General features: G+C 49.6%; 1 protein-coding gene across 2 annotated transcripts in view; it reads right to left on the bottom strand.

The window, feature by feature from the left end:
* Positions 1–3,998: 3,998 nt before the first annotated feature.
* The window catches only part of TMEM62 (transmembrane protein 62), an 88,553-nt gene continuing 67,979 nt past the window's right edge, over positions 3,999–24,572 (bottom strand). For both annotated transcript variants that reach the window (XM_075331221.1, XM_075331220.1), the window contains exons 13-14: positions 6,260–6,378; positions 3,999–5,076 (exon numbers count right to left, since the gene is read on the bottom strand). In XM_075331221.1, the coding sequence (XP_075187336.1) occupies positions 4,750–5,076; positions 6,260–6,378 (446 nt within the window). In that variant the 3' untranslated portion in view covers positions 3,999–4,749. The remainder of the gene's footprint in view (positions 5,077–6,259; positions 6,379–24,572) is intronic.

Here is a 24,572-nt window from a genome sequence, read left to right as displayed (position 1 = left end):
CTTACTTCTCCCTCCCCATTGTGAGCACATGCATGATCGGCTGAGCGTGCACTGCATGCAGTGAAGTCAGGAAGGACAATTGTCATTTACACAAAAGTTCAATTATTTGCTAAGCTCTATGTCCAAAAATATGTGAGGTCTGCACCGCAACGTCTAGGGGTCTGCAAGTCGCAGTAAAAATTACTTCATTACCGGAACCTCAATGTCCTACTACAAAAAGTGTGAGCCAGTTAATTTTTTTTTTTGCTGTGGCCAGTGTAGACTTATCCTAGTGTCTGCCTGAAACTGAATGACTTGATTTTTTGTGAACTCCCCATCTACGTGATCAGATATAACTTGTTGATTAACTTAAGGTCCGACTGCTGGAACCCCCAGCGATTCAGAGAATGGGGTTCTAGATCCTAAATGGAGCGGAGTTGCACATGCAGGGCCTCCACCCAATAACCTATAGAAATGCCAGAGGAAGAAGAGTAAATTCGCCCCCGTCGTGTGTGCGTCACGGGCCAATCGCTGCCCGTGGCGGACAATATCGCTAGTAACCGTCACACGGACTTACCTTCCTAGCGACGTTGCTGTGGCCGGCGAACCGCCTTCTTTCTAAGGGGGAGGTTCGTGCGGCGTCACAGCGACATCACATGGCAGGCGTCCAATAGAAGCAGACAGCAGCCGCATGAAAGTCACGCCCACCTCGTTGCCGGAGGATGCAGGTAAGCTGTTCGTTGTTTCTGGGGTGTCACACATAGCGATCTGTGCTGCCTCAGGAACGACGAACAACCTGCGTCCAAAATGGGCAACGACATTTGGGAAATGAACGACATGTCAACGATTCACAATTTGGTGAGTATTTTGCATCGTTAGCGGTCGCTCGTACGTGTCACACTCAACGACGTCGCTTATGAGGCCGGATGTGCGTCACGAATTCTGTAACCCCAACGACATCTCGTTAGCGATGTTGTTGCGTGTAAAGCCCCCTTAAGGTCATTGTCAAATGCAATGAATGGAGTGGAGGCTCAATTCAGGACAGGGCCGCAATCTTATTCTCAGGCGCACTGGGGGTCCCAACAGTTGCCCCCTTTTCCACAGTGATTAGCAAGTTAACATTCCCTATCCATGAGATAAAGGATATCCTTTATCTCATGGATAGGGAACGTTATCCTTTATCTCATGAATAGGGAATCACTTATTTTTTTGTATATTTTACGGTCATTACTGAGACACAATATACTCTCCTTAAAAGGGATCCAACCAGCAGGATTTTCATATATAAAGTAAAGCCGGTACTATACTGGAGCTAGGATACTGAATATAAACATAGCTTGTGTTCTGAGATTGGAGGTTTTATTTCAGAAATATGTGCAAGTGAAGGTCCAGCAATGCACTGTTATTTGACGGGGGGAGGAAGGCCAAGCAGGCAGACCGGGGCAGGAATAGATAGCAAGACCTGACCCATATACTTCCTTCCTGTTGCAACTGTCAATCAAATAGCAGTGCATTGCTGGAACTTTACTTGCACATATTTCTGAACTAAACCATCCAATCTCAGAACTGAAGGTATGCCTGGATTCAGCATCCTAGCTCCAGTATAGCACTGGCCCTACTATAAACAAGAAAATCCTGCTGGTTGGTTCCCTTTAAAACAAAGGACTCTACTGTTTAACCCACTACCGTAGTAGAGGGAACTGTTAAGTACCAAGTTGTAGGCGTAACAGACATAAACACTTAAGGTCTGAGAAGTGTTCTGATCAATAATCTCAAGCCCATGCACTCCAGCGTATTACAGCTCTGTACAATTGTGCAGCACAGAGCTGATATAGATCTAATATACCGCCATATTATTCTGAACTCAGATCTTACGATGCTCAATAAGATGCCGTAATATAGAGCCTTGCGTCTGGGAGGGAGGATATCTCTGCAATACACTATTTGGAGCACCATATGACGGTACCCGGCGTTATGGAGTCATTAGGTGTTCATCTGCTGCCATCTCCCCATAGTCTGCCATAGGCACTAGTCTTTATCTTGTACAGTGGAACCTCGCTTAACGAGTAACCCAGTTAACGAGAATTTCGCTTAACAAGCAAAGCTTTCTGTAAATTTGTAACTCGATTTCCGAGAAAGCTTTGCTGTACGAGCAAAATCCTCACCGCACACACTTCCGGTTTCGTACATCCACCGCGCTCTAAACCGCACTTGCAGTCCACACAAACACACACATGTACGCACAAACACACACGCACGCACATACATTATTATGCTCACCTTACCTTCCGTTCCACAGCCGGTCTCATGGTTCTTGTAGTTCCCGGGTACATCGCGACGTCCTCGTGGCGAACTACAAGACCTAGGAGGCCTGCGATGGAACGGAAAATATATAATATAATATAGGGTACCTTTCGTTTCATCGCCGGCCTCCTGCGTACTGTAGTTTGCCGCTCCGCTCCACTCCAGGATGTGCATCCGCATCCATAGCGACGAGGCAGGAACTTCCTGTCACCGCTACTGAAAGGCAGCGTGCTGGCCAATCAGAGGCAAGCGGCTCTGCCTTTGTCGTCAGCGCTCTGACTGCGGAAGTTCCTCCCTCGTCGTTATGGTAACCTGATACACAGCCCGGCCCCGTACCAGAGAACAGCAAGTCCCAGGTGACCGGCGATGGAACGGAAGGTAAGGTGAGCATATAATATGTGCGTGCTTGTGTGTGTTTGTGTGTGTGTGGAATGGCACAATAGGGCAAGAGGATGGGACATTTAACAAGTTGTGGAACGAATTGTCTGCATTGCAATGATGTCCTATGGGAAATCTTGCTTTGCTGAACGAATAACTTGATTAACAAGCACAGTCCCAGAACGGATTGTTCTCGTTAAGCAAGGTTCCACTGTACTTGCCTTGAGAAGCTTCCTTGAAGACCACTGACAAACTATAGAGGAGGATCTGAGGGACATTAAAAAAGCTTTGTCGATGTTCCCCAGTTCATGATATGGAATCACCAACCACCCACTTTCCCTTCCTGCACCCTCCTGTATTTGCCAGTGCACTAAGCTCCTAGTGGACACTGTACAATACAATGTGGCAGTCCGCAGCCAGATCACGCGTAATAAAGGAACTAGGATTTGGAAGATTCACAAGGCCACGCTATTGCTGCCTTAGTAGTATCTGTAAATGCCCTTTATCTTATACATTCTCTATCATTGCATCACATTACTCTGTAAAAAAAAAAAAAATTTCTTACTTTCAAATCCATCTTTCCTAAATAAAAATAAACCCTTTTCTACTTCCAAATCTACTTTACCCTTTTCTTCATTTATTTTGCAGCCATATCGGTGATACACATGTCCTGTAAGGTCTATATAAACAGTGCAGCAGGGGGTGTACACTTTATGGCAGCTAAACAAGGAGAAACAACGGAGTTTTAAGGTATAAAAATTAAAATACAATTTAATTATGACATGATTTTTAAAAGATTACATATAAAGGTGCAAATTACACATGACACGACATTTAGTAAGTATATAAAGAATTAATTATACAGGTATGGAAGTACAGTGGGTGGGCAAACATTAGTGACTGGATATACACCCTATCCTGGCACAACCCGTATCAAATAGTCAGAGGGGTTAAAGGATTACCAGCATTTAGACATCGGGAGGGGGTTGGAAGCAACAGGATATACGTACGACGCCAGTACACACAGCTTGCCGATGGAAGATGAGCTCCGCGTGGAGGACCCGACGTACGTTTCGCAAAGAATTATGGCTACTTATTCATGGGTCACCTATATACTGTTGCTTCCAACCCCCTCCCGATGGCTAAATGCTGGTAGTCCTTTAACCCAGGGACTATTTGATACGCGTTGTGCCAGGATAGGGTGTATATCCATACACTAATGTTTGTCCACCTACTGTACTTCCATACCTGTATAATTAATTACTATATACTTACTAAATGTCGTGTCATGTGTAATTTGCACCTTATATGTAAACTTTTAAAAATTATGTCATAAAATTGTATTTTAATTTTTATACCTTAAAACTCCGTTGTTTCTCCTTGTTTATATGTCTTTTGGAGTAGGTATGGGTCCAACGCTTTCTTATATCCTTGTGGTTGGCCCTACACTTTGAGTGAAAATGTGCCACAGGTTTCTTTGTTTAGTACTTTATGGCAGCTGTAACGAATGGTAATCAATTGTCAGAGGACTTTCAATAGATCGCCATCTCTTCCGGGAGACAGTAGTATACAGCGCCCCTTCCCTTGGTTATTACTATCCTCCATCTCGGCAGCAGTACAATAGAGCTGTCGAACAAGAAAAGATGTCTGCTTCAGCAAGCAGCAGGTCTCCTTTTCCATTCCTCTCTGCAGGCTCTGTCACAGTCTGTACGGCACAGCTGACCAGAGCCGTGAAAACAAGATTAGTTCATATTGACTATTTTATGATTGATTGATTGTTTTTTAAATAAAACCGAATGTAAATAATCTGGCGTTCTCTGCCAATACATTCCCTTTTAACTATTGTAATCTGTCAATTATTGGACCATTCAGTGCATCTGAAATGTCATTATTTTGTGAAATTCCATCCTTCATTAAGCTCCGACAGGTTAAATGTGATCAATATGGAAACAAAAATCCAGCAAATCAAAATGAATAGAAGTCAGAAATTGTCCCAATACAACTTGGGTTGCTTATGTCGTTTAGGGTTATAGTAGCCCGGTGCACCACACACGACCCACAGGATAGAGGTAGCTGGAGGGCTGGGGGTTAAGTGCTTTGGCAGTTTTTTAGCTCAATTACATAGGATCTGAGTTCTGCCGAGTTGTATACCCATACTCGCCTACCCATGATGAGCGTGGCTACCACTAGCCACAGCTTCATTGGAGAGAGGAAGGCCGCTAAGGTGCCGTAGGTCAACATCAAAAAGAAGATGGAGTAGATCTGCCATGCCAGAAGGAGAAACGTGAAGACGTGGATTGGGATGCAGACCATCTTCCTACTGTGCTTCATATGCGAGAGGAACCCGAATCCTCTGCACCGCAGCAGCAAACACCAGCAGAGGTACATCATCATGGGGATATTAAAGAACACCATCTGCAAAGAAGCATTAATATATTAAAATACACCTTTAACTATTCATTGGTAATCGGCTATAAATGGTGGTGGGGTTTGTCCTTCGGCTCCAAGAACAGCTAATGTGAGTGCTATCTCTCCGGTGATCCAACACGCCAGTGACTTAAAGGGAATCTGTCAGGATATTCACGCACTCTGTGAACTACAGAAAGCATGAAACACAGGCCGGTTCCATCACCGCTGGGCAAACAGCTGGTCACCAAGCCTATACCCTCGGATTTTATCTGGCCCGGCTTCAATTACAGGTTAATTCCACAATTTGTCCCATTATTCTGTATGGAGGGCTATGTGGGGTCCATTATTCTGTATGGAGGGCTATGTGGGGCCCATTATTCTGTATGGAGGGCTATGTGGGGCCCATTATTCTTTATGGACTGCTATGTGGGGCCCATTATTCTGTATGGAGGACTATGTGGGGCCCATTATTCTGTATGGAGGGCTATGTGGGGCCCAATATTCTGTATGGAGGGCTATGTGGGGCCCAATATTCTGTATAAAGGGCTATGTGGGGCCCAATATTCTGTATGAAGGGCTATGTGGGGTCCATTATTCTGTATGGAGGGCTATGTGGGGCCCAATATTCTGTATGAAGGGCTATGTGATTATTCTGTATGGAGGACTATGTGGGGCCCATTATTCTGTATGGAGGACTATGTGGGGCCCATTATTCTGTATGGAGGGCTATGTGGGGCCCAATATTCTGTATGGAGGGCTATGTGGGGTCCATTATTCTGTATGGAGGGCTATGTGGGGTCCATTATTCTGTATGGAGGGCTATGTGGGGTCCATTATTCTGTATGGAGGGCTATGTGGGGTCCATTATTCTGTATGGAGGGCTATGTGGGGCCCATTATTCTGTATGGAGGGCTATGTGGGGCCCATTATTCTGTATGGAGGGCTATGTGGGGCCCATTATTCTGTATGGAGGGCTATGTGGGGCCCATTATTCTGTATGGAGGGCTATGTGGGGCCCATTATTCTGTAATGAGGTCTATGTTGGGCCTGTGACTAGGTTGGCCAGCAACTTTGTCAAAATTTTTAATTTTGGCCCTTTGTGTATTTCAGTTTAACATCCCTGCATTAGTGGAATCAGGAGAAAAATGTATTTTCGGTGCCAACAAATGCTTATGTGTCATTCACTAACCTGCATTATTCCGACCACATACGTCAGGCTGCCTTCTAAGAAGTGTCCCCCAACGACCACACCGAATGCAAAGCACGCTCCCACATGGCCATCAATTATTTCTCCAATAAACCAGGGACCTGTGAGTTGAACAAACAGTTTTAATGCCACATTTGGAGATGAAGAATCAAATTTCAAATGTAGGTTGCGATATTAAGGGGGTTTTCTGGTTTTGGAAAACCTGTACCCCTGTGCAGTTTGTTTTTAAACAAAGTGTGTTATACTCTTCCTCTCCAGCGCTGAGTTTCCGCCGCCGACATATTCTGTAGTATTAATGTCATACTGTCAGCACTGCAGCTAATCAGTGAGTTAAGCAGCTCTGCTCATGTAAAATGCCATTCAGCCCCCTGATGGATATGTTGTCAGCGCTGTAGCCAATGAGTTTGTGGAGGTCACCTGAGCTGTAGTATGTTTGTTTAAACGTAATAATATCTGTGTATATAAATAATCAAAATGCAGATGTAGTTGTATAATTATCTGTCTATGTAGCCATCGTACAGGCCTATAGTATAATTCAAAGTTGTATAATCATGAAGCAGTTAATCAAAGATAATAAAGCCAAAATGTGAAGCTAAAAACTCTTATCAGTAGTGTCCACACACAAAGAGTGTTTTAATGAACAGATGTATTGTACAATATGCTGGGAGAAATAGGGGAGTGACACTCCCATAAACTCTGTATCATTTTCAAGGCCGAAGGTGCCTTCTGTAATAATTAAGTTTCTTTCAATATATAACAAGCTCAGTTGGTATCGCTGACTCAAAGACAGAGCATGTTGTCTGTGTGTTCTTTGTCTTATATACATTGATATATATTGGCACTGATATACAGCTAATACGGCACTGTCTCTGGATATCCCAAATGAAGACTCCATTAACAGTCTTTAACGCAAATTTCTCCCTTGACAGTTTGGCGCCCATCAGCGTGGTGCTCCACGGCCGCACTGCTGACCTGGGGATACCGATGGTTTGGACGTCGCGGACTGAGACCTCCCTCCGCTCCAACCAGGCTGACCCCCTACAACCCTCGGTGAGTGTTACATATTTTGTATTCACTGCCGATGTGGTAGTTCTTGGAGAGGAGGGAGTGACGGGCTGTGTGTCAGTATCGGTGTTAAAAGGTTCCTGATTGTGACTCAGGGGTAGTGCCCGCTGGAGCTCAGAGCACGATCCCAGCCCTGAGGTGTGGATCGAGTGTCACACGGGATCCAGAGGATCGAGTGTCACACGGGATCCAGAGTACGATTGTTAGGACAGGAAAGACGGTGGTGGCTGGATATAGCTAGTTAGACTGACCCGGTCTGTAATTAAAGACGCGGGGGGGTTCCCGAGACCGAAGATAGCGAGTTAGGACGTTTAAATATTGGTACAGCTGACCAAGTCCGGAGGCCGGGATTTGTTTGTATGTGCATATGCATTCTTGTACGACCTCCTCCGTGACACGGAAGATTTTCACGTGACCGAAGATAGTGAGTTAGGACAATAAAAAAAATTGGTGCAACTGATCAAGTCCGGAGGAAATACATTTTGTACCCCTCTTCCGTGACGCGGGATACCCTTATTACTATATAGCTGAGGAGTTGCCAGCTAGTATAGAGGTGTAGCCTTAAGTTCCGGCCGGGCTGTAACGCACACCGCATAGTCATATATTAGTGTAATCCAGACACCACCAAGATAGTAAAAATGTTCAGACGGAGGAGACAGAAAGCTGAGAGGCCTGAAGGTTCACAGACTGTGTTAGAGCTAGTTGCAGAGAGAAAAGGGAAGAAAGCTGTACGTCATGCCTTGGAAATTTTTAAAATGTTAGAATTACCAAAAGGAGGTCGGTTACAACCGTCACTATGGGCAACAGCACTGAAAGCAAAAAAGGGCAAGTTAAAAGACAGGAGATTGTTGAATGATGCAGAATTGTTTGGCAGAATATCGCAGGCATTGCTGTTGGAAGGATATATTGAGGTTGAAGATGAAGATGAGCAAGGGGATGTTGTATTTTTCTATATGTTACCCGAGTCTGAGGAAAGATCTGAGGGTCCTCCGGCAGGTTGTTTTGTTGCTGCCCCACAACCTGATCCCCATTCTATTCCCCCTGTCCCGGAGCTGCACATAGATGCTGCAGTCCCACCCACTAGACAGCATTCCTTAACTCTTTCCACACCCATACCCCTGGTCCCTCCCATACGTGCAATGCTGTCTCTCCCCTCACCGGCCAGTCTGGCGTCACAATCCCCAGTTACCAATCCCCTCCCCTTGGATCCCCCTTTTTCCCCTAGGACACATAGTGAGCCTTACCCCGAAACTGACGAAGAACAGCCCTCATTTAAATATGTCCCTTTCAACCCCATCCAGTCAGCGGCATTAATCCCCTGCCTGCCAAATCCCGACATTAACCCTATGCGATTTTATAGGAAGATGCTACAGGTCCCACCAGTTATATTCAGCTGCTCGGAAAGACCTAGTTAATCTCACCAAGATAAAAGCAGGAGACAGTTTTTGGCCCTTAATGGAGCCCCATCTCACAATGCCCCCAGGCACTGATGATACCACTTTCCAAAGTGGACAACAGTATTGTGCCGCTTTAAAAAGATGGGCTCAAGATCAATTTGTGTATACAACCGCGCCGGTGCAGCCCCCACCACAGCCCATGCCCAGACAGGGCCCAAACCCCGTATACGTAGCTCCCAATCAACAAAACCAGCAGAGCCAGCAACAGAATTGTTGGCATTGTGGTCAGCCCGATCACTATCAAAGAAAATGTCATACCCCCAAACCTCAGTGTTTGGCCAGGTACCCTCGAAACCGTAACCAAAACTTGCAACACACAAATCTACAATAAAGGTGTTCCCTGTAGATTCAGTAATGATCTATCTGAAGCCAGGTGTGCCTTTTCCCAGAGTATCACAGTATCCCTTTAAATCAGTCCCAGGAGATTTCCCAAGATACTGCCCACAGTCCGGCTGCACCCAGGAGTCTGCCCCAACCTCCCCTAATGACACAGGGGGAAGCCCGGGACTGCTTGTTTTTGTTGCAGTGATTTCCAGTCCCAAGCCATCTATTTTAATGATGCTCTCGCACTCCTGAAGGGATGTGTGGGAGGGTATACAGTACGCTGCTAGTTATCACAAGTTGTAAAAGAAGAAAAAAAAAAGTAGTTTCAGTAGATTTACAAAGCTGTTTCATGTACTAACAAGTGCTTTTTCCGGCTGGTGGAGTGGATTTTGTTTAATCCATGGAGTTCAAAATTTCATAGGAGATTGTTGTGAATGTTAGTTATGTTTTGGCTGCTGGGAGGCTCCCTCTGGTGGCCAGGAATGGTTTGGACTTGGACCAGGTGTGTTGTGCAATGGGCGTTTCCCTTGCTAACTTTCTGCTTATTTAAATCCTGGTCTGATAGCAGGCGGTGCTGGATGTTAGTTGTTCTTTGTATCACCAGCCTGCTTCATTCTGCTCCACACCACATCTACCCCAGATAAGTGCTTGCTCTTTATTTATTGTCTGGTTCTTTTGCTCTTATCTGGGTTTGTCATTTGCTGTGGTTGTTTTCAGTTTATTTGTATGCAGGGATTTTCCCCCTCAGTGGTTTGGCTGGGTAACTCCCTGCAGTTCCGTTTGGAGTATAGCTCCTTTGGGTCCATGTGTTTGTGGCTTGTTGAATTTGTTATGATTCTTGTTTTCTGTTCATTGGTATGACAAAAGCACCTGGTATAGGACGGAGTTCAGATCGTGCGATCTGAGGGCCTTTTTGTACTATCAGGAATTTGGTATTTTGCAGGGTTTTTCTCTGGCCACCATCGGTCCCTTTCCTGTTCTTTCCTATTATATAGTCAGTGGGGGCCTCACGTTTTGCTAATCCTGTCATCTGTGTATTGTGTTTTTCCTATATCACCGCAGTCTTTGAATGTGGGGGGCTTGCTATTCTTGTCTATTTTCTGACGCAGAGAGTTATTCATCTTTCCTTCCTTTAGGATAGTTAGTTCTCCGGCTGGGTTCATGGTGCACAGGATGTTAGTTCACCCCTCGGCTACTTCTAGTTGTGATGGTTAGTAAGGGGATGGCGGCCAGATTAGTTGCCAATGCTCTTGTCACTTTTTACCAATGATTTATGGTGGTCTTCCATGGTTCCGGATCATAACAGGAGATTATCAAGAGTATTCTGCTTCTATTTAAATAATTAAATTAATTTTGCAGGGAAAAGTATATATTTTTAAAATATACAAATTGGGTTTTTTGTTTTTATCGTTATGTTTTTGTTTTGTATTATTTTTGCATACAAACTGCCAATATTGATTACTTTCCTTTTCTTTTGTAGATACAGAATATCTATGAACCAACCCTGTTGTAAGGTTTCAAAATGTCACAGTAGAGTATAAGTTATATTTATCGGTTGGTTAATCATATTGTTTACTGTTATAGATATATATATTTTGCCAAAGTAGCATATAAAAAGGGAGGAAGTAGATATCTATTACATTTTTCCAGCAGCAGACATATTGGATAGCCTTTAAAGCAGGCCTTTCTTTTGCAACAGTTATGTCATGTTTATTGGATTATTATGAATGTAGGAATATATGTCTGTTATAGGAATGATCTAATCTATATTTCTTTTAGTTTTTGTTTTTATAGATGAAACCAGATGGTGGTCGATTCTGCACTGGATATGCTACGGTTTGCACAACATGAGGTAGTCTAAATTTAGGCCACTCCGTCCCCTCCTATCGGTACAGGAGGAAGTGACGTAAGTGCCTCTCTAGATGGGTGGAGCAGAGGTAGGTAAGATAGTCAAAATGTATGTAGGATGTAGATCTTTCCTGTTGTCAAATAAGCTAGGTACGCCAGAAAGAAAGTCTAGATCTGAGCCGATTGAATCGGATGGAGATCCCCGCACACCAAGAAGCAGTGAACGGGCCTAGAGTTGAAGAGTCCTTTACCATGCATAGAGACCATGCCTCGGTGACATCTGTCACGTCAGTGACTTCTGTCACTCCTTGTGTTCTTAAATCACTACAGGATCAAGCGAACCAATAAGGAGTGGAGTGCAAGACGCAGGGAGCCGGCTGACTGAGGAAAGTTTGTGGATGAAGGGCGGTAAGCTTTCTCTGCCATGAGATCTCTTCTTAATGATAACCCAAGTAACATGGAGTAACATCTGTGACAGTTGGAAATCAGTGTGCGCTTTGGTGACGCCAGGGTTCAGTACCCAGGTAGGCAAACTCACCCGGTCTTGTGAAACACGTTCTTAAAACAATGAGGAAAAACTGTAAAAAGAGAATTTTGTTTACTTACCGTAAATTCTTTTTCTTATAGTTCCGACATGGGAGACCCAGACCATGGGTGTATAGCTTCTGCCTCCGGAGGACACACAAAGTACTACACTCAAACATGTAGCTCCTCCCTCCGGGCTATATACATCCCCTGGATGACAATCTAACCAGTTCAGTGCAAAAGCTGAAGGAGGACATCCACCCATAAGTAAAGATAGAGTAAAACTCGGAAAAACCGGAACCTCTGTCTACAACAACAGCCGGTGAAACACACGGAACAAGAACTGCCAACAGGCAACAGGGAGGGTGCTGGGTCTCCCATGTCGGAACTATAAGAAAAAAAAAGAAAGAAAAAGAAAAAGAATTTACGGTAAGTAAACAAAATTCTCTTTTTCTTCATCGTTCCTTATGGGAGACCCAGACCATGGGACGTCTCAAAGCAGTCCATGGGTGGGAAATAAACAAAACTGAGAAGTAGGCAAAACCTAACTTCACAAGTGGGCGACAGCTGCCTGAAGGATGCGTCTGCCCAAGCTCGCATCTGCCGAAGCATGAGCATGCACTTGGTAGTGCTTCGAAAAGGTGTGCAGACTAGACCAAGTGGCAGCCTGACAAACCTGCTGAGCCATAGCCTGGTGCCTGAAAGCCCAGGAGGCACCGACAGCTCTGGTCGAGTGCGCCTTAATCCCTGGCGGTGGGGGCACCTGAGAACACTGGTAGGCATCGGAGATGGCCGACCTAATCCAACGAGCTAGGGTCGGTTTAGAAGCCGAGAGACCCTTGCGCTGACCCGTGGTTAGCACAAAAAGTGAGGTGCACCGCCTAAAAGCGGCGGTGCGTGACACATAGATTCGGAGCGCCAGCACCAAATCCAAGGTATGCAACGCCTTCTCAAAGCGATACACAGGGGCCGGACAAAGGGAAGGCAATGAAATGTCCTGGTTAAGGTGGAAAGAAGACACCACCTTAGGGAGAAAATCCGGAGTCGGACGGAGAACCACCTTGTCTTGGTGAAACACCAAAAAAGGTGACTCCGAAGAGAGCGCAGCCAAATCAGAGACTCTCCTGAGAGAAGTTATGGCTACTAGAAAAAACACTTTCTGTGAAAGTCTAAACAAAGGAACCTCCCTAAGAGGCTCAAAGGGGGGTTTCTGTAAGGCCGTGAGGACCAGATTAAGATCCCAGGGATCCAAAGGCCGCCGGTAAGGAGGAATGATGTGAGATGCGCCCTGCATGAAGGTGCGCACCTGAGCCAGTCGGGCGATACGCCGCTGGAATAATACCGACAGAGCCGACACCTGTCCCTTGAGGGAATTGAGGGACAGTCCTAGCTGCAGACCGGACTGTAGAAAGGACAGGATGGTCGGCAAGGAGAACGGCCAAGGAGCATGGCCGGAAGAGCGACACCAGGAGAGGAAAATCTTCCAAGTCCTGTGGTAAATCTTGGCCGAGGAAGACTTCCGAGCCTGAGTCATAGTGGAGATGACCTCAGAAGGAATGCCTGAAGCCGCCAGGATCCAGGACTCAAGAGCCACGCCGTCAATCTGAGAGCCGCAGAATTCTGGCGGAAAAACGGACCTTGAGAGAGAAGGTCTGGGCGGTCCGGGAGATGCCACGGCATTTCTACGGACAGACGGAGCAGATCTGGGTACCAAGCTCGCCTGGGCCAGTCCGGAGCAATGATTATGACCCGACGGCCCTCCATTCTGATCTTGCGCAGAACCCTGGGCAAGAGAGCTAGAGGGGGAAACACATAGGCCAGACGGAACTGGGACCAATCTTGAACCAGCGCGTCCGCTGCGAAGGCCTGAGGATCGTGGGAGCGAGCCACGTAAACCGGAACCTTGTTGTTGTGCCGGGATGCCATTAGATCCACTTCCGGAGTGCCCCACTTGCGGCAGATTGACCTGAACACTGCCGGATGCAGGGCCCACTCGCCGCTGTCCACGGTTTGACGGCTGAGATAATCGGCCTCCCAGTTTTCTACGCCTGGGATGTGGACCGCGGATATGGTGGACTTGGAGTCCTCCGTCCACTGAAGGATTCGTTGAACTTCCAACATTGCCAGGCGGCTGCGAGTCCCGCCCTGGTGATTGATGTAGGCAACCGCTGTCGCGTTGTCTGACTGGACTCGAATGTGCTTGCCCGCCAACAGGTGGTGAAAGGCTACGAGAGCTAGAAGAACAGCCCTGATTTCCAGCACATTGATCGAGAGGGCTGATTCGGACGGAGTCCAAGTGCCCTGTGCTCGGTGGTGGAGAAATACTGCTCCCCAGCCGGAGAGGCTGGCATCCGTGGTGAGGATCACCCAGGACGGAGTCAGGAAGGAGCGTCCCTGTGACAGAGAGAGGGGCCGAAGCCACCACTGAAGAGAGCTCCTGGTCTGCGGCGACAGAGCCACTAGCCTGTTCAAGGAAGAGGTCCGCTTGTCCCAACAGCGGAGAATGTCCAGCTGCAGAGGACGCAGATGGAACTGGGCAAAGGGAACCGCTTCCATTGACGCCACCATCTGACCCAGCACCTGCATGAGGTGCCTGATGGAATGACGGCGGGGCTTCAACAGAGAGCGCACCGCCAGATGAAGGGACTGCTGTTTGACTAAGGGCAGCTTCACAAGTGCCGTCAGAGTCTCGAATTGCATCCCTAGGTACGTAAGTTCCTGGGTCGGGGTCAGAGTGGACTTGGGCAGATTGACAAGCCACCCGAATTGAACAAGCGTGGCGAGAGTGAGCGAGACACTCCGCTGGCAGTCTGCACTGGATGAGGCCTTGACTAGAAGGTCGTCCAGGTAGGGGATTACTGCCAACCCCTGGAGATGCAGGACCGCAACCACTGCTGCCATGACCTTGGTGAATACCCGAGGGGCCGTGGCTAACCCGAAGGGGAGAGCCATGAATTGGAAATGTTCCTCTACGATTGCAAAGCGTAGCCAACGCTGGTGTGAAACCGCAATAGGCACATGCAGATAGGCATCTCTGATGTCGATGGATGCTAGAAAATCTCCTTGGGTCATTGAGGCAATGACCGATCTCAGAGATTCCATGCGAAAGCGCCGCACCTGAACATGCTTGTTGAGAAGCTTGAGATCCAGGATGGGCCGGAAGGAACCGTCCTTCTTGGGGACTAGGAAGAGGTTTGAGTAGAAACCTCTGAACCGTTCCCGGGCGGGAACCGGAACAATTACTCCGTTGGCCTGCAAGGATGCCACGGCCTGTGAGAAGGCGGCGGCCTTGGAGCAGGGGGGAATGGACAGAAAAAAATCTGTTTGGCGGGCTGCAAGAAAATTCTATCCTGTAGCCGTGGGAGATGATATCCCGCACCCACTGATCGGAGACGTGTTGAAACCACACGTCGCCAAAGTGGGAGAGCCTGCCACCGACCAAGGACGTTGCTGGCGCAGCCAGATAGTCAAGAGGAGGCTGCCTTAGTGGCAGCGGCTCCTCCGTTCTTCTGAGGACGCGGTTTCGCGCGCCAGTTGGGTTTATGATCCTTGGCTGAGGTAGTGGACGAAGCTGAGGGCTTAGAGGATGACCAGTTAGAGGAACGAAAGGAACGAAACCTCGACTGGTTCCTGCCCTGGACAGGTTTCCTGGTTTTAGTCTGTGGCAAGGAAGTACTCTTCCCGCCAGTAGCTTCCTTAATAATTTCATCCAGTTGTTCACCGAACAGCCGGGACCCAGCAAAGGGGAGCCCAGCAAGGAACTTCTTAGAAGAAGCGTCTGCTTTCCACTCTCGAAGCCACAAGATCCTGCGGATCGCGAGAGAATTAGCGGAAGCCACCGCTGTGCGGTGAGAAGCCTCCAGAATGGCAGACATGGCGTAGGATGAAAAAGCCGAAGCCTGGGAAGTTAAGGCAACCATCTCGGGTATAGAGTCCCTGGCTAGGGAATGTATCTCCGCCAGAGAGGCAGAGACTGCCTTAAGAGCCCACACTGCTGGAAAAGACGGGGAGAACGAGGCTCCTGCCGCCTCATATACAGATTTGGCCAGAAGGTCAACCTGGCGGTCAGTGGGATCCTTAAGAGAGGTGCCATCGGCCACAGATACGACTGTCCGGGCTGAGATTCTAGACACCGGAGGGTCAACCTTTGGGGACTGAGCCCACTCCTTAACCACCTCTGGTGGAAAGGGAAAACGGTCATCAGAACTACGCTTTGGAAAGCGTTTGTCAGGACAGGCCCTGGGCTTGGTAACAGTGGCCTGAAAACTGGAGTGGTTAAAATACGTACTCCTAGCTCTCTTAGGAGAGGTAAACTGGTGTATTTCTACCAGAGAGGCTTGTTCCTCTGACACTGGAGGATTGAGGTTCAGTACGGAGTTAATGGATGCAATCAAGTCACTAACATCCGCATCACCCTCAGATAAGTCAATGGGGTACATAGAGGTAGCGTCTGAGCCCACAGTAAAAGTATCCTCCTCGCCTTGCACCTCAGCTCGTGAATCAGAGCCGTGGGACGAGGAAGGAGAAGGGTCCCTGCGTCTCCGTTTAGGAGGACGGGGTCCTAAAACATGCTCTGAGAGCTCTGCAGAGCTCGGAGCAGCAGAGGCGCCCTGAGAAGGGGGCTGATGCATGGTCAGCAGAGTCCGGGACAGCTGTCCCATGGAGTCGGCAAAAGACTGGGAAATAGCTCTGGAAAAAGATGCTACCCAAGCCGGGGGTTCAGCCACCGGGGCCGGAGCAGCCGGAGGGACCCCTGAGGAGGCTCCAGGCTGAGGCACCACCATGTTAGAGCAGGCATCACAATGTGGATATGTGCTCGGTTCTGGCAGAATGAGCTGACATGCAGTGCATATAGCGTACAGCTTAGCAGCCTTCTTGCTCCTAGTGACAGACATGCTGCTGAGGTGGAGGCTCTGCAGTAAAGAATACACTCCTGTAGAATGACCCCCTGAGAGTGTATAATAAAGCCCACAACCAGAGGTTGTGGCTTACCAGACCGGTTTTTGTGTGCCCTCCGGATTCCACAGCTCGGACCCCCAGTGAAGCGTCTGCTTTCCAGGATGCAGCAGCTGCAGCAGCCAGCGCCGATCAGTGTGAGAACGCTGATAAAATGGCGCTGGAGTGAGGAGGGGGGGGCGGGGATTAGCCCAAGAGCGGGAAACCGGAGGGCCAAGGAGAGATACAGGGGAGGGAAACATCTCCTCAGAGAGGAGTGTCCTCCCCTCTGCTGAACGGCCGGTGGGCGGGGCCACACTGTTCCCCTGCATGAATGACATGCAGGGGAAGCTGAAAACGAAACTAGGCCGCAACTGAAGCCGGGGCCTAGATTTTTACATGCGGCCGACGAGCAGGCACCGTCGGCGCGGTTCTCAGGAAAAAAGAGAATTTTGTTTACTTACCGTAAATTCTTTTTCTTATAGTTCCGTCATGGGAGACCCAGACCATGGGTGTATAGCTACTGCCTCCGGAGGACACACAAAGTTACTACACTCAAAACGTGTAGCTCCTCCCTCCTAGCATATACACCCCCTGCTAGCCAGTCCTAGCCAGTTTAGTGCAAAAGCTGAAGGAGGACATCCACCCACAAGAAGAGACAGAGTAAAATCCGGAAGAACCGGAACCTCTGTCTACAACAATAACAGCCGGTGAAGACACACGGAACAAGAAACCTGCCAACAGGCAATAGGGAGGGTGCTGGGTCTCCCATGACGGAACTATAAGAAAAAGAATTTACGGTAAGTAAACAAAATTCTCTTTTTCTTTATCGTTCCTATGGGAGACCCAGACCATGGGACGTTCAAAAGCAGTCCATGGGTGGGAATAAACAGACAACTGAGAAGCAGGCAAAACCTAACTTCACAAATGGGCGACAGACGCCTGAAAGATGCGTCTGCCGAAGCCCGCGTCTGCCAAAGCATGAGCATGCCTTGGATAGAGCTTCGAAAAAGTATGCAGATTAATTCGAGCTGCAGTCTGACAGACCTACTGAGCCGTAGCCTGGAGCTTGAAAGCTCAAAAGGCACCGACAGGTCTGATCAAATGTGCTCTGATCCCCGGCGGGGAAGGCACTTGAGTACACTTGTCAGGCCTCGGGAATGGCCGATCTAAGCCAACGAACCAGGGTCGGCTTAGATGCCGAGAGACCGCTACGCTGACTAGCAGTCAGCACCCGAGAGAGGTGCACTGCCTAATAACGGCGGTGCAAAACACATAGATCCGGAGCGCCCGCACCAGATCCAGGATATGCAACGCTTCCTCAAGCGATGAACAGGAGCCGGACAAAAGGAAGGCAGGAAAATTGCCCCGGAAAAGGTGGAAGCAGTAACCAACTCAGGGAAAAAAAGTCCGGAGTCGGACGGAGACCACCTTGTCTTGATGCAAAAGACGAAAAAAGGGGGTGACTCCGAAAGAGTGCAGCCAGAACTCTCTGGCGGGAAATTATAGCCACTAGAAAGACTACTTTCTGTGAAAGATGAAACAAAGAAACCTCCCTAAGAGGCGCAAAGGGGGGTTTCCGGGAACCGGGAGGACCGGATTAAGGTCCCAGGGCTCAATAGGCCGCCGGAAAGGCGGAATAATGTGAGATGCGCCCTGAAAGGAGCGCACCGGAGCCAGCCGGACGATATGCCGCTGGCACATACTGACAGAGCCGAGACCTGTCCGTTAATGAGGGATAGTCCTAGCTGAAGACCGGACTGTGGACAGGAGGGTCGGCAAGGCTAAAAAGGTCAAAGGACACTTTGAAGCTCGAGTCATAGCGGAGATGACTTCAGGAAGGATACCAGAAGTCGCCAAGATCCAGGACTCAAGAGCTACGCCGTCAATCTGAGAATCCAGAAATCTGACGGAAGAAACGGACCTTTTGAGAAAAGGTCTGGACGGACCGGAAGATGCCATGGCAACCGAACGGACAGAAGGAGCAGGTCAGGGTACGAAGCCTGCCTGGGTCAGTCTGGGAATGAGAATGACCCGACGGCCCCCTTAACTGATCTTGCGCAGGACTCTGGGCAAGAGGTAGAGACGAAGCTGGGACCAAACATGAACCAGCGTGTCTACCGCAAAACTTGAGGATTGTGGACCACGGTTGGACAGCTGAAATAGTCCGCCTCGCAGTTTTCACATCTAGGATGTGGGCTGCGGATACGGTGGACTAGGAGTCCCTTGTCCACTGAAGAATGATAAGCCGCCAAGATTGCCAGGCGGCTGAGTGTCCCGCACTGGAAGTTGATGTAGGAAAACGCTGTCACGTTGTCCGACTGGACTCGAATGTGCCTAGCCGCCAACAGATGGTGAAGGCTTAGAGAGCTAGAAATACAGCTCTGATTTCCAGCACATTGATCCAGAGGGCTGATTCGGACAGAGTCCAACGCCCTGCGCTCCACGGTGGAGATATACTGCTCCCAAGGCGGAAAGACCAGCATCCTGGTGAGGATCACCCGGGACGGGGCCAGGAATCCCTGAGACAGAGTGGCCGAAATCACCACTGCAACGAGCCTCTGGACAGTGGCGAAGCCACCACTCCGTGGAAGGAGGGAGGTCGCGTGTACAGCGGAAAAACTCCAGTCTCAGAGGACGCAGGAGAAACTGGGCAAGGAATCGCTTTCCTTGACGCCACCGTCTGACCAGCACCTTATTTGGTGTCTGATAGAACGACGTCGACCGCCAGAGGAGGGACTACTGATCGACCAAGAGCAGTTTCACAAGTGCCGACAGAGTCTCGAATTGCGTCCTTGAGAACCTTTGGGTCGAAGTCAGAGTGGACTTGGACAGAATGACAAGCCACCCGAATAGGTAAGAGTGGCGAGAGTAAGCGAAGTACTCTGCTAAGAGTCCGCACTGGATGAAGCCCCGAGAAGAAGGCCGTCCAGGGCAAACGATCACTGCCAATCTCTAGGGGTGCAGGACCCTAATCACAGCAGCCCTAATGAGAATACTCGAGGGGCCGTGGCTAACCCTAAGGGAAGAGCCACGAATTGGACCACTCCGATGGCAAAACGTAGTCAACGCTGGTGTGAAACTGCAATTGACCCCTGTCGAAAGGCATCTCTGATGCCGATGGCTGCTAGGGAATCTCCTTGGGTTCTTGATTGATCCGGTGAAAAACACACGGAACAAGACCGACACTCCATGTGAAAACGCCACACCTGACCATGCTTGAAAAGCTAAAGATCCAGGTCGGAAGGCACCGCCCTCTTCGGGGACTAGAAATAGATTTAAGCAAAAATCTCAGAACCGTTCCCAGTCGGGAACCGGTACAATTACTCCATTGGCCTGCAAGAAATGCTACGGCCTGTGAGAAGGCGGCGGCCTTGGAGCCGGGAGGAGTTGACAGAAAAAAATCTGTTTGGCGGGTGGACAGAATTCCACCCTGTAGCCATGGGAGATATAATCCCGCCCCCACTGAACGGAGACGTGGTAGAACCATACGTCACCAAGTGGAGAGAGCCTGCCACCGACCAAGGAGGTGGTTGGCGTGGCTAGATAGCTCGGAGGAAGCTGACTCCGTGGTAGCAACTCCTGCGGCCTTCTGAAGACGCAGCTGCAAGCCATTTGGTGCTATGAACCAAAACCGAGCTAGATGACGATCAGATGGAGGAACGGAAACCACCAAAACCTCAACTGATTCCTGTCCTGGACAGGTTCCCTGGTTTAGGTTTGTGGCAAGGAAGAACTCTCCCCGCCAAGGGCTTCCTGAATTTCATCCAGTTGGTTCCGAAGAGACTGGTCCCACCACAGGGGAGCCCAGCAAGGAACCCCTAAAGAGGCATCTGCTTTCCATTTCCGAAGCCACAGGAGCCTGCGGATAGCGAGGAAAGTAGCCAAGACCACCGCCGTGCGGTATCCTGCATGGCATGCATAGGATGAAAAGACTGAAGTCTGGAAGTTCAGGCAACCGTCTTGGGCATAGAGTCCCTGTGAGGGAATGCATCTCCTCCAGACAAGCAGAGAAGGTACAAAAGAACCGCACTGCTGTAAAGCTGAGGAAAACGAAGCTGCTGCCGCCCCAATACCGACTTGGCCCAAAGGACAACCGGGCGGACCGCAAAACCTTAAGTGAGGAGCTATCAGCCACTGACATAACGGTCCGGGCTGAGCCACCTGAGGTGAATGAGCCCACTTCTTGACCACCATTGGTGGACAGGGGAAACACATTCCTCAGAATCACGCTTCATGGGAAGCGACTGTCAGAGCGGACCCTGGGCTTGGTCACAGGGGCCTGAAAACTGGAGTGGTTAAGGAACACACTTTGTGTTCTCCTAGGTAAGGTAACTCCGGCGGATTGGGGTCCAGTACAAAATTAATGTACCGTGGGATCCTTATAGAGGTGCTGTCAGCCCCTGATACAACTATCCGGGCTGAAAGTCTGGACACCGGAGGGGCCACGTTTGGCGAATGAGTACACTCCTTGACCACCTCTGATGGGAGGGGGAAACAGGCAGCAGAACCCCGCTTTGGGGTCTGCAGGACAGGCTGTGAGCTTGGACGCAGCAGGGTGAAAACTGGAGTGGTTAAGGGACACACTCCTCGTCCTGTTAAAGGTATACTGATGCCTTTCTGCCAGTGGGGAATACTCCACTGATACAGGTGGATGGACACAATCCAATCATTCGCCTCTGCGTCACGGACGGACGGATCAATACATAAAGTAGCGTCCGAGCCCCTGGTAGAGACATCCTCCTCGTCCAGTGAGTCAGCTCGGAATCGGAGCTGCGGGACGGGGAAGGACAGGGGACCCTGCGTCTCCCTGTCAGGAGGACGGGATCTGAGCCCAGAAGGAGGGTCGTTTGTGAGCTTTATTGAGCGAGCTGAAGCAGAAAACGCCCTGAGAAGGGAGCTGCATGCTCAGCAGATGCCGGGACAGCCGACTCCTGGAAATAGGATTCCCTCAGGGGTCAGCCACCGAAACCGGAGCAGATGGAGGGGCCACTAATGAGCCTCCAAGCTGAGGGGCCACAGTGGTTATGAGCTCGGTACAGCCGTACGAGACTACTTGCAGTGAATAATAAAAACAGCCTGCAGCCCTGCTCTGTGAGACATGCTGCAGAGGTGGGGGCTCTGTCAAGACTGGCCACCAGCATATATAAACAGATATAACAAGCAGCTGCACAACCGGAGGTTGTGGCTGCCAATCGTTCAAAACGACATGTCTGTGCCCCCTGGTCCCTCAGCCCAGGTCCCCACTTGTCACACTGTGGAATCTCTGTGCCCATGCAGGCACAGAGAACGCTGAGAACATGGCGACCGGAGCGAGGAGAGGGGGCGGGGCCTACTCTGAGAGCGGCAAAAGGATTCTGTCAGTGAGGTAGCCAGGGGAGGGAATCTTTCCTCAATGAGGAGTGTCCCCTCGCTTGTGCTGCGCAGCCGCTGGGCGGAGCTACACTGCCTCTCTGCATGACTGACATGCAGAGACAGTGGAAACCGAAACTAGGCCCCAGGCGAAGCCGGGGCCTAGAGTAAAACATGCGGCCGACGTGCAGGCACCATCGGCGCGGTTCTCCAGTGAAAACTGGAGAACCGGCCGGAAATGTTAACACCAAACATAAAACACATTCCCCCAATAAATAAACATAAAGGACCCTTGGAAAGACCACTTTCTGTGGTAATAACGTCTCATATACTTAGCTTGTGAGACGCAGGTTGCCAGGGTCCTGGGGGGTGATAGCTCCGTCCAGCAGGGTCCTGCAAAAGGGCTGCGGATGGAGACCGGTCTCCTGCAAAGCAGTGAGAACCGTGTTGGCTCCGACTTCAAGCCAGAGCCCCAGCATGGGATGGTGAAGGAGCGCGGCATGAAAGGGATACAGCCCTGAAATCAACCTTAACAGCAGCCCCGCAGTGGGGTGTGAAGGGACATGCCGGGAGTCCAGACTGGACCCGCTTTTCTTCCAAATCTTTGTACAAAAGGAAAAATCAAAAATCAAAATCAGAGAATGCATGTGTGTGTGATCCTCCTGAAACACAAAGCATGAAACTGGCTAGGACTGGCTAGCAGGGGGTGTATATGCTAGGAGGGAGGAGCTACACGTTTTGAGTGTAGTAACTTTGTGTGTCCTCCGGAGGCAGTAGCTATACACCCATGGTCTGGGTCTCCCATAGGAACGATAAAGAAAACCCAGAGAACCGGCCGGAATTCACAGCAAAGTCAAAAGACACACTCTCCCCTTAATAAATGTACCCGGGACCCCTGAAAAACGTCTCAATACTTAGCTTTGAGACGCAGGGCCAAGTCCCTGGGGGGGGGTTAAACGCTCCGTCCGGCAGGATCCTGACAGGGCTGCGGATGGAGACCGGTCTCCTGCAAAGCAGAGAGAACCGTGATGGCTCCCACTTCAAGCCAGAGCCCCAGGGGATGGTGAAGGAGTGCGGCATGTGAAGGCTCCAGCCTTGTAAAGTCAACCTTAACAGCACCGCCGACACAGTGGGGTGAGAAGGGACATGCCGGGAGTCCAGACTGGACCCGCTTTTCTTCCATATCTTTGAAATCAAAAGAAGGGAATTTTGTACTTACCGTAAATTCCTTTTCTTCTAGCTCTTATTGGGAGACCCAGACAATTGGGTGTATAGCTACTGCCTCCGGAGGTCACACAAAGTATTACACTAAAAAGTGTAAGGCCCCTCCCCTTCTGGCTATACACCCCCCGTGGGATCACGGGCTTACTCAGTTTTAGTGCCAAAGCAAGAAGGAGGAAAGCCAATAACTGGTTTAAACAAATTCACTCCGAATAACATCGGAGAACTGCAAACCGTTCAACATGAATAACATGTGTACCCGCAACAAACCAAGAATCCCGAAGGACAACAGGGCGGGTGCTGGGTCTCCCAATAAGAGCTAGAAGAAAAGGAATTTACGGTAAGTACAAAATTCCCTTCTTCTTCAGCGCTCTATTGGGAGACCCAGACAATTGGGACGTTCAAAAGCTGTCCCTGGGTGGGTAAATAAATACCTCTTGATAGGGCTGCAAGACAGCGCTCCCCTACGGGGAGGCCACTGCCGCCTGCAGTACTCTTCTACCTAGGCCGGCATCCGCCGAAGCATAGGTATGCACCTGATAATGTTTGGTGAAAATGTGCAGACTCGACCAGGTAGCTGCCTGGCACACCTGTTGAGCCGTAGCCTGGTGGCGTAATGCCCAGGACACACCCACGGCTCTGGTTGAATGGGCCTTCAGCCCTGATGGAACCGGAAGCTCAGCAGAACGGTAGGCTTCAAGAATTGGTTCTTTGAGCCATCGAGCCATGTTGGCTTTAGAAGCCTGCAATCCCTTGCGCGTACCAGCGACAAGGACAAACAGTGCATCAGATCGGCGCATAGGCGCCGTGCGGGAAAAGTAGATTCTGAGTCCTCTGACCAGATCTAACAAATGTAAACCCGTTTCAAACCGGTGAGTCGGATGAGGACAAAATGAAGGTAATGATATATCCTGATTAAGCTGAAACGCGGATACTACCTTAGGGAGAAACTCCTGAATGGAGCGCAACACTACCTAGTCCTGGTGAAACACCAGGAAGGGAGCCTGATATGACAGAGCTGCCAGCTCATACACTCGCCGAAGAAACGTGATCGCCCTAGAAAAGCCACTTTCTGTGACAGGCGAGAAAGGGGAAACTCCCATCAGAGGCTCGAAAGGCGGCTTCTGGAGAGCAACGAGTACCTCGTTCAGATCCCATGGATCTAACGGCCGCTCGTACGGGGGCACAATATGACACTCCCTGTAGCAACGTGCGCACCTTAGGAAGACGTGCTAGACGCTTCTGAAACAACACGGATAGTGCCGAGACTTGCCCTTAAAGGGAGCCGAGCGACCAACCGTTTTCCCGACCAGAGTGCAGGAGGGCAGGCAAAGTAGGCAAAGCCGATGGCCAGGGATACACTCCCTGAGCAAAACACCAAGATAAGAATATCTTCCACGAGTTGTGGAATATCTTGGCAAACCGCGGCTGGCGAGCCCGTCTCATTGTGACCCTGACGTAATGCTCACAGTCGACTGACGGTGAGATGCCACAGATCTCGGTACCACAACCTCCTCGGCCAGTCTGGGGCGACGAGAATAGTGCGGCAGCAATCGGAAGCTGGAACT

Source organism: Anomaloglossus baeobatrachus, chromosome 12 (genome assembly GCF_048569485.1).
Source record: "Anomaloglossus baeobatrachus isolate aAnoBae1 chromosome 12, aAnoBae1.hap1, whole genome shotgun sequence".
Classification (NCBI taxonomy): Eukaryota; Metazoa; Chordata; class Amphibia; order Anura; family Aromobatidae; genus Anomaloglossus; species Anomaloglossus baeobatrachus.
The sequence above is the reverse complement of the archived record's forward strand: the minus strand, read 5'-3'. Positions and strand labels throughout refer to the sequence as shown.